The sequence below is a fragment of the Oreochromis niloticus genome, linkage group LG7 (genome assembly GCF_001858045.2).
Source record: "Oreochromis niloticus isolate F11D_XX linkage group LG7, O_niloticus_UMD_NMBU, whole genome shotgun sequence".
Classification (NCBI taxonomy): domain Eukaryota; kingdom Metazoa; phylum Chordata; class Actinopteri; order Cichliformes; family Cichlidae; genus Oreochromis; species Oreochromis niloticus.
The window spans coordinates 26,438,167-26,452,198 of NC_031972.2; the positions used below are offsets into that span (position 1 = coordinate 26,438,167).

A 14,032-nucleotide genomic window follows, 5' to 3' on the forward strand; every position below is an offset into this window, starting at 1 on the left:
TTCTGCTGTTTTCAGCAAAAACCTCTTTTCAGCAGAATTCTAAAAGAGTTCTGCAGAACTCTTTTCAGCACAAATTCTGCTGATTGAACTCTTTTCAGCAGAATTTTCACCTCTTTTAAGGCCAAATTCTGCTTATTCACCTCTTCTGCAAATTTTCAGCCTTTTCACCTCTTATTAGCACAAATCTCAGCAGTTTTTAGAAAAAACACTTTTGAGCAAAAAATTCTGCTGATTCATGTCTTTTCAGCGCAACTTTCTGCTTCTTTACCTCTTTTCAGCAGAAATTCTGCTGATTCACCTCTTTTCTGCAAAATTTTCAGCCTTTTCTCCTCTTATCAGCACAATTCTCAGCAGCTTCTGCTCATTTCAGCAGAGTTGTCCGTCTCTCCACCTCTTCTTTGTCCGAGTGAGTTTGGCTCAGTGAGATGAGCATCTGTTCTCAGACTGGAAGGCCGGGGTTCAAATCCCGCTTATGGCAACATTTCTTTCAGTTAACAGTTAAACTTTTTTAACTCAATTTCAGCTTTTTCACCCCTTTTCAGCAAAATTTTCAGTTTTTTCACCACTTTTCAGCACAAATCCCAGCTTTTTCTGCTGTTTTCAGCAAAAACCTCTTTTCAGCAGAATTCTAAAAAGAGTTCTGCAGAACTCTTTTCAGCAGAAATTCTGCTGATTGAACTCTTTTCAGCAGAATTTTCACCTCTTTTAAGGCCAAATTCTACTTATTCACCTCTTCTGCAAAATTTTCAGCCTTTTCACCTCTTATTAGCACAAGTCTGAGCTGTTTTCAGAAAAAACTCTTTTGAGCAGAAATTCTGCTGATTCATGTCTTTTCAGCGCAACTTTCTGCTTCTTTACCTCTTTTCAGCAGAAATTCTGCTGATTCACCTCTTTTCTGCAAAATTTTCAGCCTTTTCTCCTCTTATCAGCACAATTCTCAGCAGCTTCTGCTCATTTCACCAGAATGGTCCGTCTCTCCACCTCTTCTTTGTCAGAGTGAGTTTAGCTCAGTGAGATGAGTGGCTGCCTTGAGACCTGGAGGGCCAGGTTCGAATCCTGCTCAGGGCAATATTTTTTTTTTTTCCACCACCATACAACTTTTTGCAACTTTTCATCTTTTTCAGTTTTTGAGCAGACAGCTTCAGCATTAAGGCATCCACACAGCATTTTCGCAGGAAATGCAAATTTTTCTAGTTACATGTTGAACCCCCCATTGAAAAGCTTCAGCTGGCATCTGAGCTATATTCACGCAAGAAAATTACAGGCGGTATATCAGATGTTCCGGCACTAATGTGTAGCATCGCTCGTATGCCAAATCAAAGTAGCCAATAATCCTCTAAAAATATGTGGCATACATACATGTCATACTCACATTTCTCTGCATCATAAATGCGTACGTAATCTGGTGCATAAACATTACAGGCAAGTGTGTAAACACCTTAATCTGTCCTCCTCTTTGCTCGCAGTATTTGCACCAGCAGAATTTTTGTGCTTCCCTAAACACAGTCTCATTTAAAAACCTTTATTTTTGCTCGCAGTACTGCTGTTGCCCTGCTGTTCCTCCGTTTTGAAGAGCATTCATTTAAAAAACAAAAAACCCACATTTCATCTCTTTTGCCGTCTGAATGGTCACTGTGATGCCTGGCAAGAAGAAATGAAAACATGTTTGCTCTCTGAATTCAGAGCATTAGAGGGAAAAACTGGGCTGCAGTGGAGAGTACTTGGATGACACTGAATGAAGGATGGGTCAGTGGATGAAAAAATGATTATTAGCACTACTGGCTTGTGGCTGCTCGGAGGATAGAGATTTCAACCGGAGCTGGGGTTTTTTCTCTCTCTCTCTCTTTTTTTAAGACTTTACTCCAAATATGCTTCTATGCTGGGAATCCAATATGAGATCAACTGAGCCAGTGATGGTTTTTATGCGTGCCTCACACACACATGCATGTGCGCATTCCTTACACAGGGTTGACAGATTGAAGAGGTGGAGCTTAAACTACCCAGTCCGACCCTGGCAACAACATCACAGTGATGCAACAGTACATGCACGTGTGTGTATGTGTGTCTAACCGATGACTCACTAGTAGCTAACGGTTTAAGATGTACTGAGGACCTGATTAAGGCTTACATATTTCCATTTTTTTCCCAGTTTATTTCTATTCTATGCAATTTGCAAAAACAAGTGCACACACACACAAATGCACTCACTGCATTTAAACTGAGGCTGATGACTAGCTGTGTACCATGTCCTGCTCCTTCCAAATGCCGCTGTCACATCCTGTAAATACGAGTGTACCATCTGTCCACCCGACTCTGCCTTTCTGCCTCGCTGCTGCTGCTCCTCAGCTGAACTCCTGAGTGAGCAGTTGAGATCACCAGAGATGATCTATTTTTCAGTATGTCCTCTGAAATTGAGATGAGTTTCCTATGAGGGGAACATAGGAAACATTCTTTTGTTGCTGTTGTTTAGTTGGTGGAAAACATCAGCTATAAAAGCTGGAAGAAACTTTGTGAACTTTTTTTTGTATTTTAGATCTTGCAGAGGGTTTCATCAAAGTCTTGTGAAATAATGTAGTAGTTTGACTTTTTAAAGAGCCTCTTCTCTCTAAGTGGCCTGTGATTTACTTCTTAATGGGCTTTTATAACAGCAAAACATTAGTTGTGCTGCTGTACTTCAACTTTTTTTTAGTACTAGCATTAGTCTTGTTTTCCTTTTTGTTGTTTTATCTGTAGTGTTAGCAGTTGACATCTCAAAATCTGCTGGTAAGTTGCTTGCTTAGCTCAGATTGATGCAGTCCTTTGAGGTTGAAAGTTTTTGTTGGATGTAGACGAAGCTTTTATTGTATAATCTGGATAAAGTGTGCCACTTTGCAGCCATCATACCACAGTAACACAGCTCGTGGTGAAGCCCATTCGCCTTTCCCCCGTCACGACCTGCCATTTTTACTTTTAGAGCTTAAAATGTTAGCTAGGAAAATCACCTACATCACTGTGATTAAATATATGATGAAAAGATATGTGTGCACACTCTCACCTGATCCCTTCAGATGATTGCGCTGAACAACTCGATTTTACCAGTCAGAGTATCCAGTGGCTTCATATGGCAGTGATGATGATTATTTTTATTATTACTCATTTATTTATTTTTAATTGTTTTTTGGTCTTTTACCTTTGTGAACAACAGATGTGGAAAAACAAGGCTGCTGGTGGCACCTTTTTACTTACCTCCAGGCTAAATCCCCCATGGAAGTGAAGTGTATTTCAAAAGGTTCTCTGGGGTCTCAGGACAGAGTGCCTACTTTCTTGAGAAAGGTCGCCAGTAATTCAGGGAAGATTGCACCTCTCTTCCATGCCATCAGCTCTTGGGATTGTGTGCTGCCTTTCTACCTTGTCTGTAATATGTTTGCCACATGCATAAGTGAGCAGGCTTGAGAAGAGAGTTGAAGGCCTGTTGACACATGAGGCTATCTTACAGTCATTTTGACATTTTCTTTATTCACATTGTCAGCTTACATTTATACAATTTCCATATAGAGTTGTTCATTGTTTGAGTAATGATGAACCACATGATGAACCGCCAGCCACTCTGCTAAAGAGACTGGTAGGGTTGTTCAGATTACCTATTACAGTTTCCAAATGCACTTTATGGATTGCTTCAAACGCATCTTACTAGTTATAGTGGAAGGATGGTGTTCCTCTTACCATGCATAGCAGCATTTTTGAGATGTATATGATACAATGGAAGAATCTGTGATAAGTATTTTATTCCAAGAAATGCCTAACTTTTTCCAAAAACTGTGGTTGGGCTAATCTGGATAATCCATAGATTTTACTCTAAACAGACTTCAGTGAGAGCAGAGAATTTGTTCCAGTGACACTGCAAAGATTTGTTGGTTAAGGAGCAAATATATAATTATATAGGCAAAACTGTTTGGCCTCACTCACAGTTGGGAACACTTGTACAATGGTGTGAAAAAGTGTTTGCCCACTTCTTGATTTCCAATTTTTTGGAATGTTTAAAAGTTTCATATCATCAAACTAACTAGTCAAAGATAACACAAGTAAACACAAAATGCAGTTTCTAAATGAAGGTGTTTATTATTAAAAAATCCAAACCTACATTTATTAGATTAATTTAAAAAAAAATCTTGGTTTCCAAGTAATTTTAGACTTCATAACAAAATATTTTAATTGAAGTCAAAGGTACAGGCTAAGTAGAAGGACAAATTGTGTTTTGAAACCCTCCTGCTGTCTCAGTTCTGCTATAATTTAAACAACTGTGGTGATAATTTTTTAACAATGTGTATAAGTGTTATTTTTTTTCCCCCACTACCTCACTATAGCAGTGGTGCCCAAGGCTTTCAAGTGTAACTGTAATCTGAGTCATCTGCCATGCTAAAATAAGATACTAAGCATTGTTCATCAGAAACACAGATGGAAAAAAAAAGACATAATGGTGGCCTTAACATAAACGTGGGATGGTAATCATGAACCAATTTTACCCAATCAGAACTGCATCCCTTCAAGATTATCTATTTATTCTTTCAGCCTGTTTCGCAAAGTGTCAGAGGAAAGTGGCAGGACTGCAACAATAACTCAGAAAGCTGCTTGTTATAAACAAAGTATGCAGAAGAGTTTTTTTTTAAATGCACAGCATATAGAACGTTTAAGCAGATGGACTACAGCAGCAGAAGACCACACTGTGTGCCTGTCCTGTAAGTTGAGAACAGTAAACTAGGCTGCAATTTGCACAGGCTCACCAAATTTGGACAATAGAAAACTGGATAAACATTGCTTGGTCTCATGAGTCTCAGCTTCTGCTGTCACATTAAGATGGTAGAGTTAGAATTTGGTGTAAAAAAACATGAAAGCATGGAGTCGGCCTGCCTTGTATCTACAGTCCAGGCTGGTGGTGGTGTAATGATGTGGGGGTATATTTTCTTGGCACACTTTCGGCCCCTTGGTACGAACTGAGCATCATTTAAACACCACCGCATACCAGAGTATTGTTGCTGACCAGATCACAGTGTACTCATATTCTGGTGGCTGCTTCCAGCATGATAATGTGCCATGTTACAAACTGACTGAGAAACTGAGAGTATGGTATTGACACGGCCTAATTAACAGCAGAGCAGATTTGTGAGAGCATTGGATTGATTTCTAGATTCTGCTGGAGGTAAAGGTGGAAAATATGTTGTTTTGAGTTTACTGACCTTGTGACCCATGAATAATATACCTTTTCTTGTAGCAAGGTGTATGTTGGTTTTAAAGAAAACATCAGTATTCAGCTTTGCAGAATTTTCATTTATTCGTGTCTATAAAGAAAATGACCAGAAAGCATCCAAAGGATTTGGAAGTCAGGTACCATGTGTGAAAGGGACTTTGTTAAACTTGGACATTAAGCTCGTAGAGCTGCTCAAAATTTAACACATTTCTTGTGATCTCAGTGTGTGCTCTAATATATATATATTTTTTTTAATATCAGCCCACTGCATCTAGTAGCTTTAATCCAACGTCCATTCACACTTTGCTCTGTAGCACATCCAGTTCTGCAAAATGGCTTTTATATCATGACTTAGAGGCAGGTTTTCTATTACTTTTTTTCCCTGTAACAAGTTCAATTTGACTGAATAATGGGAACATTCTCGCTGCCGCAACATTTCTGCACCAGTCTGCGTTTCACTCGAGCTTTCAGGAAGAATGGCCTTTGCTGAAAGGCTGTAGTGCTGCACGAAGAGCTAAAGCCATCTCATCTCAGTCAGATCTTAATGCATTCAGAACTGCAGCTTTTCATCAGTGTTATGGAGGAAATTATAGGCAGACTGCTACAGCCCATTTCTTCTTGCGAAGCCTTACCTTAAGACTGTAAGATGCTCAGTGAAAACATACCCACACATACATAAACAGGAATGATGGTGATGAAGTCATGATGATAGGCTGTCACACTGTGGAGCGAACATGTGGGCTAACATTTATTTTTCTGTCTGTCTTTTTTTCCCTCCCACTCTTTGACTCCTCGTTCTCTCTTCTTGCTTTTATTTGTCCTTCTTTCTCTCTCTCTCTGTTTCTATGGGTCTGTCTTTTTAGTCCACTCCACTGCACCTGGCAGCAGGATACAACAGGGTGAGGATAGTTCAGTTGTTACTACAGCATGGAGCAGATGTTCACGCCAAGGACAAAGGGTATGTACAGAGAAAACGACAAGGGGAGTTTAAGTGGGGGGAAAAGGCACCTGAATTCAGGTTTTTCTTAAAAACTAAACATCTTAATGGTAACATATCACAACTGGGGTAGTGTTGCACCGCTATTTATGAGATAGAATTATGAGATTTTGCTATAGCCAGTAGGATGAGTCTCCTTAATCCATCTCATTGGATCATGAGATTTAGGTGGGGAAATATACACATTCTGTTGTTGGCGTGCACAGAGTATGATGCACTGCATTCTGCAGAAGCCCTTGAAGCTCTTTTCTGCAGTTTCTGTCATATTTCAGGCCTGCTTATAGAACAAAGTGACTGGGCGTGCATAAAAATTTAGTGAGGGTGGTCTCTGCTTATGCAGCTACACAAAAACCTGGAAACCATTCTAATGGCTGTCAAACCACGACTCTATTGATGTAAACTGAGATGTCAAAACTTGTCACTAGGGGTGCGGGGAGGTTGTCAAATGTCATTTACGTTTTTTCCCCTTATAGACTCCAACCCTGAAGGTACTTATATCTCACCTGACCGAGGTGGACACGAGAATGCACATGTGCAGTAGAGCTGGACTGGACTTTAAATGATCCTCAGTTCAAACAGTCTAAGCAAAGTAGACGAATTAGTAGATGAATGAGCGTCCCTGCCTGCTGCACTTTCCACAAAACCAAACTTGTTATCCGGTAGCGAGAGCACGTCTGCTACGTGTGCTCTGTGTGAGAAAGTCGTGAGACACCCTCAACCTTTTATGTAGTGCCGCTATGATGTTGACATCTGAGGCACTCGATGTGTAACACTGATTAGCAGGATGTCAGCATGACAATGTGACCAAGATATCAAATGTGGTAAATGGTATTTTTACTGAACGTCAGCATGTTAGTGTAAGTGTCACATTGTTGAACTCGGCACACATTTTGTGTGTATTTAGAATTGTTAGCACTGATATTTGTTTATAATGAGAAGTCTTCTGGGTTGTTTGTTTTTTTCCAGGGGTCTGGTGCCGCTTCATAACGCCTGCTCTTATGGACACTATGAAGTTACTGAGCTGCTGCTAAAGGTACAAACACACATACATCCTGTTTCTGAATATACTGTGTCAGTGGACCTTAATTCATAATAAGAAGCTATAAATGATGTCCTAAGACCTGCTTTGTTAGTTCATTAAAAACATGACACATTCATTGTAAACATGCACCAGAACCGATGGCATCGTACCCTTTTGAGCAATCCAAAATCAATAATGATAAAACTGCTGTCAGTAATCCCCTCTGTGCTTTTTTTTTTTTTTCTTCCGCTATTTTTTCCTTCGCCAGCACGGGGCCTGTGTGAACGCCATGGATCTGTGGCAGTTCACCCCTCTACATGAAGCGGCGTCTAAAAACCGAGTGGAGGTCTGCTCTCTGCTGCTGAGCCACGGGGCTGACCCGACCCTGCTCAACTGCCACAGCAAAAGCTCTGTGGACATGGCACCCACTCCCGAGCTGAAGGAGAGACTTACATGTGAGTGTGGCTCTTAATTTACATAAAGTGCAGCTGCAGAGTACAGCACGGCGAAATGAGTCATCGTGCTGAATTAATGAACGGTTTGTTTTAGAAAGGGCATATTTACACGGGCTATGTTTGGAACAGTTGATTTGAAATTATTTTGAACATGGGAGTCTCAATCTTTTTTTTCTTTTTTTTTCTGACAGGGGATTGGTTGCCTTGGAAGCAAATAACAAAGGGATTATTAGTACAACAGAGAGACTGATATGATTATTTTGATAGCCAGCAGTTTGATGTAGAATCATTTCTTGAAAGAGCCTCATATTCACCTGTTTCTTCATGTGGACTTGACTAGTGGAAAAGCCACAGATTAAAAATACATGAAAGTCAGCCAGGGATGGGAATTGGACTCGATTCCCATCCCTAAAGTCAGCCACGGTTCAAATTGTTACAGATTTCCTCGGCTATATAAAACATTTTATTGTATTTATTCGTGTTTTCACGGTGCATTAATCCAATCCCTGCCTTTAAAATTGATTTTTCATTATAAAAAATGCCTTGAACCTGGACTACACAATTTGTGTTTTAACATGAACTCTTTACTTTAAATTTCCACAAACAAGCTTCCTGATTTTAAATTAGTTTATTTTATTTTGGTTTATTTACTATATTATAATATGTAAATAAACTGCTTATATACTCGTGTCCTTTATGAAATTATCTGTTTTCTTTGTAATATTAGTTCAGTTCACATTACACTGCAACTAATATTTGAATAGAGATCCGTGATGTATTAATTAAATAGAGACTACACCATAATTAAGTTCATTTTCATCGTACTTTCAGGACGCAGCCACCGCAGAGTAAAAACGGGTTGGATAATCCTTTGTTTTTGCCAGAAAGCCCTCTGCAACTCGAGTTAATTAGTGGGTCAGCTCTCTTTTTCTTTCGCTGCACTTGTTGCCTCATCTCCGTGATGAAGCAGATCAAAACAAAAATCAAATGCCACGCGAATCATAAGCCATCAGAAATGTTTTCACAACTGCAGGATGACGGTTCGTTTTTGATGATTCTGTGTTGTCGAAAACGCATCTCAGCCGGGCGTTTGCTGCAGACTCATCACAGGAATACAAAAATATAAAAACAAAGACTTCCTGGACAGATCTGATGTTGCCAGCTACAGATATATTTTTTAAGCCAGTTGGTTAGTAGCTTACAAAGTACAGTTGTTATGAAGGGGAAAACTTAGTATAGAAACATTAATGTGCTCAAGTTGGGCAAATTTTGGGCAAATCTACTTAGATTGACTTGGTTTTGAAGCTACTTTAAAGTGAACCAATCCAGGAACTGCAGTTTATGGCACTTAAGTGTTCAACTTACTATCTGCTAAGCTTCCCATAAGTTACTGAGCTTCCCAGTTATGCTTATGGTGTCCGTGCCTTTTGGAGCTTTTGTTTTAATTTAAGCTGACAAATAATGTGTGTTCCGCTTTATTTAATTATTGGTATTTGTATGCCTGCATCTTGCCTCAGGGTCCAAAAAACAGCAAAAAAGGAAAATAAAACAGGACGGCAACAGATGCACCGCTAAAAATGGTTTCAAAATGGGACAAACCAGTGGCTCTGTCCATCTTTTCTAAACAGTTTATGGATATGGTTACATTTACAAAGAGCAGACATGCAGTTCATCTCGTATTTTTCTTTTTTCTCTGAATAAATTATTTAACCAGCACAGACTGCGAAAAGAGAATTCTTTATTTACTTTTTACATTTATTTTAACATTTCATAGACACTAATTAAGCCTTGTGGAAAGGCTGTCAAGTTCTTCATTTTAAGGGGTGGCAAACTTTATCATTGCAGAGTATCTGTGTATTTCTGACCAGCAGCTATGAAAAATTAGTTTGGGTTTTGCAGAACAAAAATGTCATAACTCGCTACTGTTTCCCTTTCATCGGCTGTACTTCTACGTCTTTAATTTTTTTCTTTCTTAACCACGTGACCTTGAAGATGGCGCCATTTATCTCAACGTCTGATTAGAAATGCATGAATGCTGTTGGCTCGGTCCGTAGATAGGACGGGCTCCTTTTATTCAGCCTGAAATGCTTCTGAAGCAAAATAGTTTGTTGTTTGTAATTTCCAGACCCCGGGGGGATAATCACTTCTTTCCGCTCCAACTCCACCACAGAGACTGTTGCATCATATGTCATTAGCTCTCTGGTTGGGGGAAAAAAAATGAAATTATCTTTCTGAAGTATTGTTATGCTGCAGGGTCATTGCAAGTAGAATAATATATTGTAACAGTGGCTGAGAGCGTCATAATTCAGGTTTTGGGTGGTAAGCTACATCATTTGCAGCCTTTTGTTTTGTAGGAAACCTCACAATGACAACTGAAGCTGTTTTCTTTATAAAAATGTTGACATTTTCTGTGCGCGTGTGTGTTCAGATGAGTTTAAGGGCCACTCGCTGCTTCAAGCTGCTCGAGAAGCCGACATGGCCAAGGCTAAGAAGACCCTGGCATTGGAGATCATCAACTTTAAACACCCACACACACACGAAACTGCCCTGGTAAGATTTGAATGCGTTTTAAAACACGGGCTCTTATATTGGTGCGGACGTGTTGAGATGACGTGTGCTTCATGTGCGTTTGTTAGCATTGTGCAGTAGCGTCGCCTCACCCCAAAAGGAAGCAGGTGACCGAGCTGCTGCTGAGGAAAGGTGCCAACGTCAACGAGAAGAATAAAGAGTGAGTATTGTTTTCCGCTGCATGCACGGCTCATAAACACAAAGTGAGAGCATTATATGTTTGTCAAGGTGACTCCAGCAGTGGATTTATGTTAGAGGTGAACAACACCAATCACTTTGCTGACGTGAATTGCCATTGCAAGGCGAAGTGGTTGCATCACTGCTCAGAGACACTTCAGCAGGTGAACGCACCGTTGTTCACACGACCTGACAATCAGCGCCGACAGAAATCGTCTGCTCTTCAGACACTCAGTCTGCTGCCAGCCTCGGGCTTCAGCTCAGTACAAAACTGTCCTGAATAATTCCAGTATTTAAAGCTTAAGATATGACCTATAATGTTTATTTCCAGCTCCATATTTTCATTTTTGGACTTTTCTAAGATGGCTTAGATGGCTTTCCTGATTCATAGACCTCAATAATCCTTTTGATTATGATACGTTTTCTGTTCAAAATAGACTGGCTCCTGATTAAGTGTGGTTGACTGAACATGTTTAGTAGCAGTGACCACTTGTAACAGTATATTTGCATGACAGGAATAAGGAAGAGTACAGGAATCCACTTTAATAGCTTTCTAAGTGAGGTATCAGAATAAAGTACTGCTAAGCTGAAGTGATGTGCATAGTGACAAATGAGAACTGATTTGGTCAGTGGACATGGTGATTCAGTGCTTTCTCTTGGAAATTTCTTAGAAATGGGCCTCTTCACACGTTGGGCTCTCCAGCCCTGCTGCTCTTACAGCAGTGGGACTGAAGCTACACTGATAGCGGACCATGCAACAAATGATGTCATACGAATGTGTCATATATATATAAATAAATACATATAGATACCTTATACTAAAGTCAGAATAAACGCATTGCTGAATAGATGATTCTGTAAATTTCTTTTTTGTTTTTTAACCCAGAAAAAATGTAGTACTATAGTACATGGAGTGCAAAAACAGGGCTGACTTCATCTCAGGGTTGATGACTCGTGATAATATCCAACCTCATTCTGAGAACGTTTGGGCATTGCATTTTGTTTTACAAACAATCTGAACGATCTAAAGTTGAGCAGTTATATTTATTCCCTAATGCTCTCCCCTCCCCTCTGTAGTTTCATGACTCCTCTTCACGTGGCAGCTGAGCGGGCGCATAACGACATTATGGAGGTGCTACAGAAACATGGGGCAAAGGTATGTCTTACTCTTCTTCCTCCATGTATAGAGAGTGTATCAAAAAGAATCATCCAATTTCAAAGTGCTTTAATTTAGTGGTTGTTCACCGGTAATGTTAAATGGAGAGGATTGGTGAGTTTGTTTTTCACACTAATCATCATTAAAAAAATTCTAAAAAGAAGCACTTTACTGTGTTACTGCCCAAAGTTTCGGGTAAATGTTTCTGCAAACTGAACAATCTGGTGTGAGACCCTCAAAACAACGGTGTTTTTCTAAAGATGGCATTTTTATTCAGCTATTCAGCAGGCATACATTGTGAATTCAGTTTGGAGAAAGAACCAGATTTTTAGCAGCACTTGTGGTTGCGTCACTGTGAGAATGCTCTACAATCAAGGCGCTCAATGGTATATTTATGTGCATCAGTGTGATGATGTACCTTGATTTGCTGGATTTGCTCAAAAACATTTTTATCCATGAATAGTTTCTCATTTTCATACAACTGACTCTATTGCAATGCACAGAATAATATTGCACCCTTTATTATTTCACCCTGAATCCTACAAATAAGATCCAAGGTTGTTGTGGCATGTTTTGTTATTCAGTTGTGCTGAGGCTTGTCACATAATTGTGTCAACATTATCATATTTATTTACATATTTCAATAATTAAACCCAAAAAAGTCTTGTTTTTGTACATTTTTCTGGACCTTTTGTGAGATGAGGTTAACATGCAGTTGTTTATGAGTGTCTCATTTGGAAACGAGCTGACCTTATTTGGAACATTATTATCTGAACATGACATAAATATGAGGAAACCTAAGCACTTGATCAGTAATAAGAGAGTGATAAAATTACAGATTCAGATTTTTTTTTTAATGACTATAACTGAAGACGTCCTTTCTGAATCATTATTCTGAGGTCTTTGTTCTTGCAGGTGAATGCCCTGGACACACTGGGTCAGACGGCATTGCATCGTGCGGCGTTGGCAGGCCACCTTCAGACCTGTAGGCTGTTGCTAGGATACGGGGCAGACGCCTCGCTGGTGTCGCTGCAGGGCTTCACCGCTGCTCAAATGGGAAACGAAGCTGTTCAGCAAATACTCAACGGTAGGCCACCCATTTGTTTCTGTGGGGGCTGCTGAGTGAGTGGGTGGATGTGCATGCAGAAGCGTTGCTATGCACCAGTTGCAAATAATGGGATTAACTGGAATTGTTTTTGTGAAGGCCAATATTGATATTTTCAGACTGGAGGTGCAGATTTTAACGCAGAGTGAGACAACTCACCTGCTCAGATCTGGAAGAAACTTGGCATCACAGTATATAACTCCTGTGTTTCCAGGTTAAAGGAAATCAGTTTTTAATTGGTGACTAACCCTTGAACGGGAATTAACCCTTGAAGCTCTTTTCTGAGCTGAGTGGTTTCTGTCATATTCCAGACTTGCTTATAGAACAAAATGACTGCATCAGGATTTAGTGAGGATGAGCTCTGCTTGTGCAGCTACATTTGGAAAAACTGAAAAATATGCCAATGTTCGTCAAAGCACCTCTTTATTGATGTATTCTGAACTGTCAAAGCTCATCTTTATGGATACAGAAGAAGTTGTCAGATGTCGTCTTCATCGAGGAAAGAATTAAAGCCCACAAATAAAACCAGACCAAACTACTTATTGGGCTGTACAGCTCCACATTCTTTAAATTAAGCTGAACACCAAATCAAAACTATTATTAAATAATAGTTTTGAGTCCCCTTAAAGCAGGAATTTTTTCACAGGCACTAAGAACCTTCGTAAAGACCCGGTTTGGGGTGAATTAGCCTACCTGAAAGTGGGGCTTGCACCGCTGTACGTCTCTGATTGATCATCAAATCTTTAGAAAATTTTCTGCTCTATATATTTTCCGTAATATATATTACGGTCCAAAGTCTGGACATATATTATGATTGCTCTGAAATGTGTATCAAAAAGGCCTGTCCACACACCTTCAGGCCTTTTTTCGCATATTGGAATATGAGGCAATATTTTAACATAAGTATCTCTAAGTCCATTTACCATAAAAGCCTGAAATTTTCACTGGACTTTCCCGTCATAAAGTTGAATCAATATCTGTAATTTCAGGCTGATACATTTTTTTTAAAAAAAGTCTGCATATTGGCTAGCTAAAATATTTAATATATTTTCCAGTTTTTTAGTTTTTAGGTTTTTTTAATAAATGTCTGGAAATTTATTTGATATATGAAGTTAAAGTTTCACAGCAATCATTTTATATGTCCACATTTTGGACCATAAGTGAAAGGAGAATGCCTGCAGTGATTTAAGATGGAATAATAACCCATCGGTCAGTCTCACAGTTATCTCTGCAGCAGCTAAAAAGCAAAAATTGTCAATTCTAATCTGTAATCGTAACATTCAAACTTGGCTTCACACGCCTGTTTCATCTATACGTCAAGTTTACACA

The 14,032-nt window shown here is 39.4% G+C and overlaps 1 protein-coding gene across 3 annotated transcripts in view; it reads left to right on the forward strand.

Annotated features, from left to right (window-relative positions):
• LOC100711647 (tankyrase-1) overlaps positions 1 to 14,032 on the forward strand; it is a 105,953-nt gene that overhangs the window by 57,965 nt on the left and 33,956 nt on the right. For all 3 annotated transcript variants that reach the window (XR_266090.4, XM_019361227.2, XM_005451397.4), the window contains 7 exons: positions 6,088 to 6,182; positions 7,188 to 7,254; positions 7,511 to 7,697; positions 10,126 to 10,247; positions 10,334 to 10,425; positions 11,520 to 11,598; positions 12,514 to 12,685. Coding sequence is in view for 2 of the 3 variants with exons in the window: in XM_019361227.2 (XP_019216772.1) it covers positions 6,088 to 6,182; positions 7,188 to 7,254; positions 7,511 to 7,697; positions 10,126 to 10,247; positions 10,334 to 10,425; positions 11,520 to 11,598; positions 12,514 to 12,685 (814 nt within the window). In the remaining variant the exon portion in view is untranslated. The remainder of the gene's footprint in view (positions 1 to 6,087; positions 6,183 to 7,187; positions 7,255 to 7,510; positions 7,698 to 10,125; positions 10,248 to 10,333; positions 10,426 to 11,519; positions 11,599 to 12,513; positions 12,686 to 14,032) is intronic.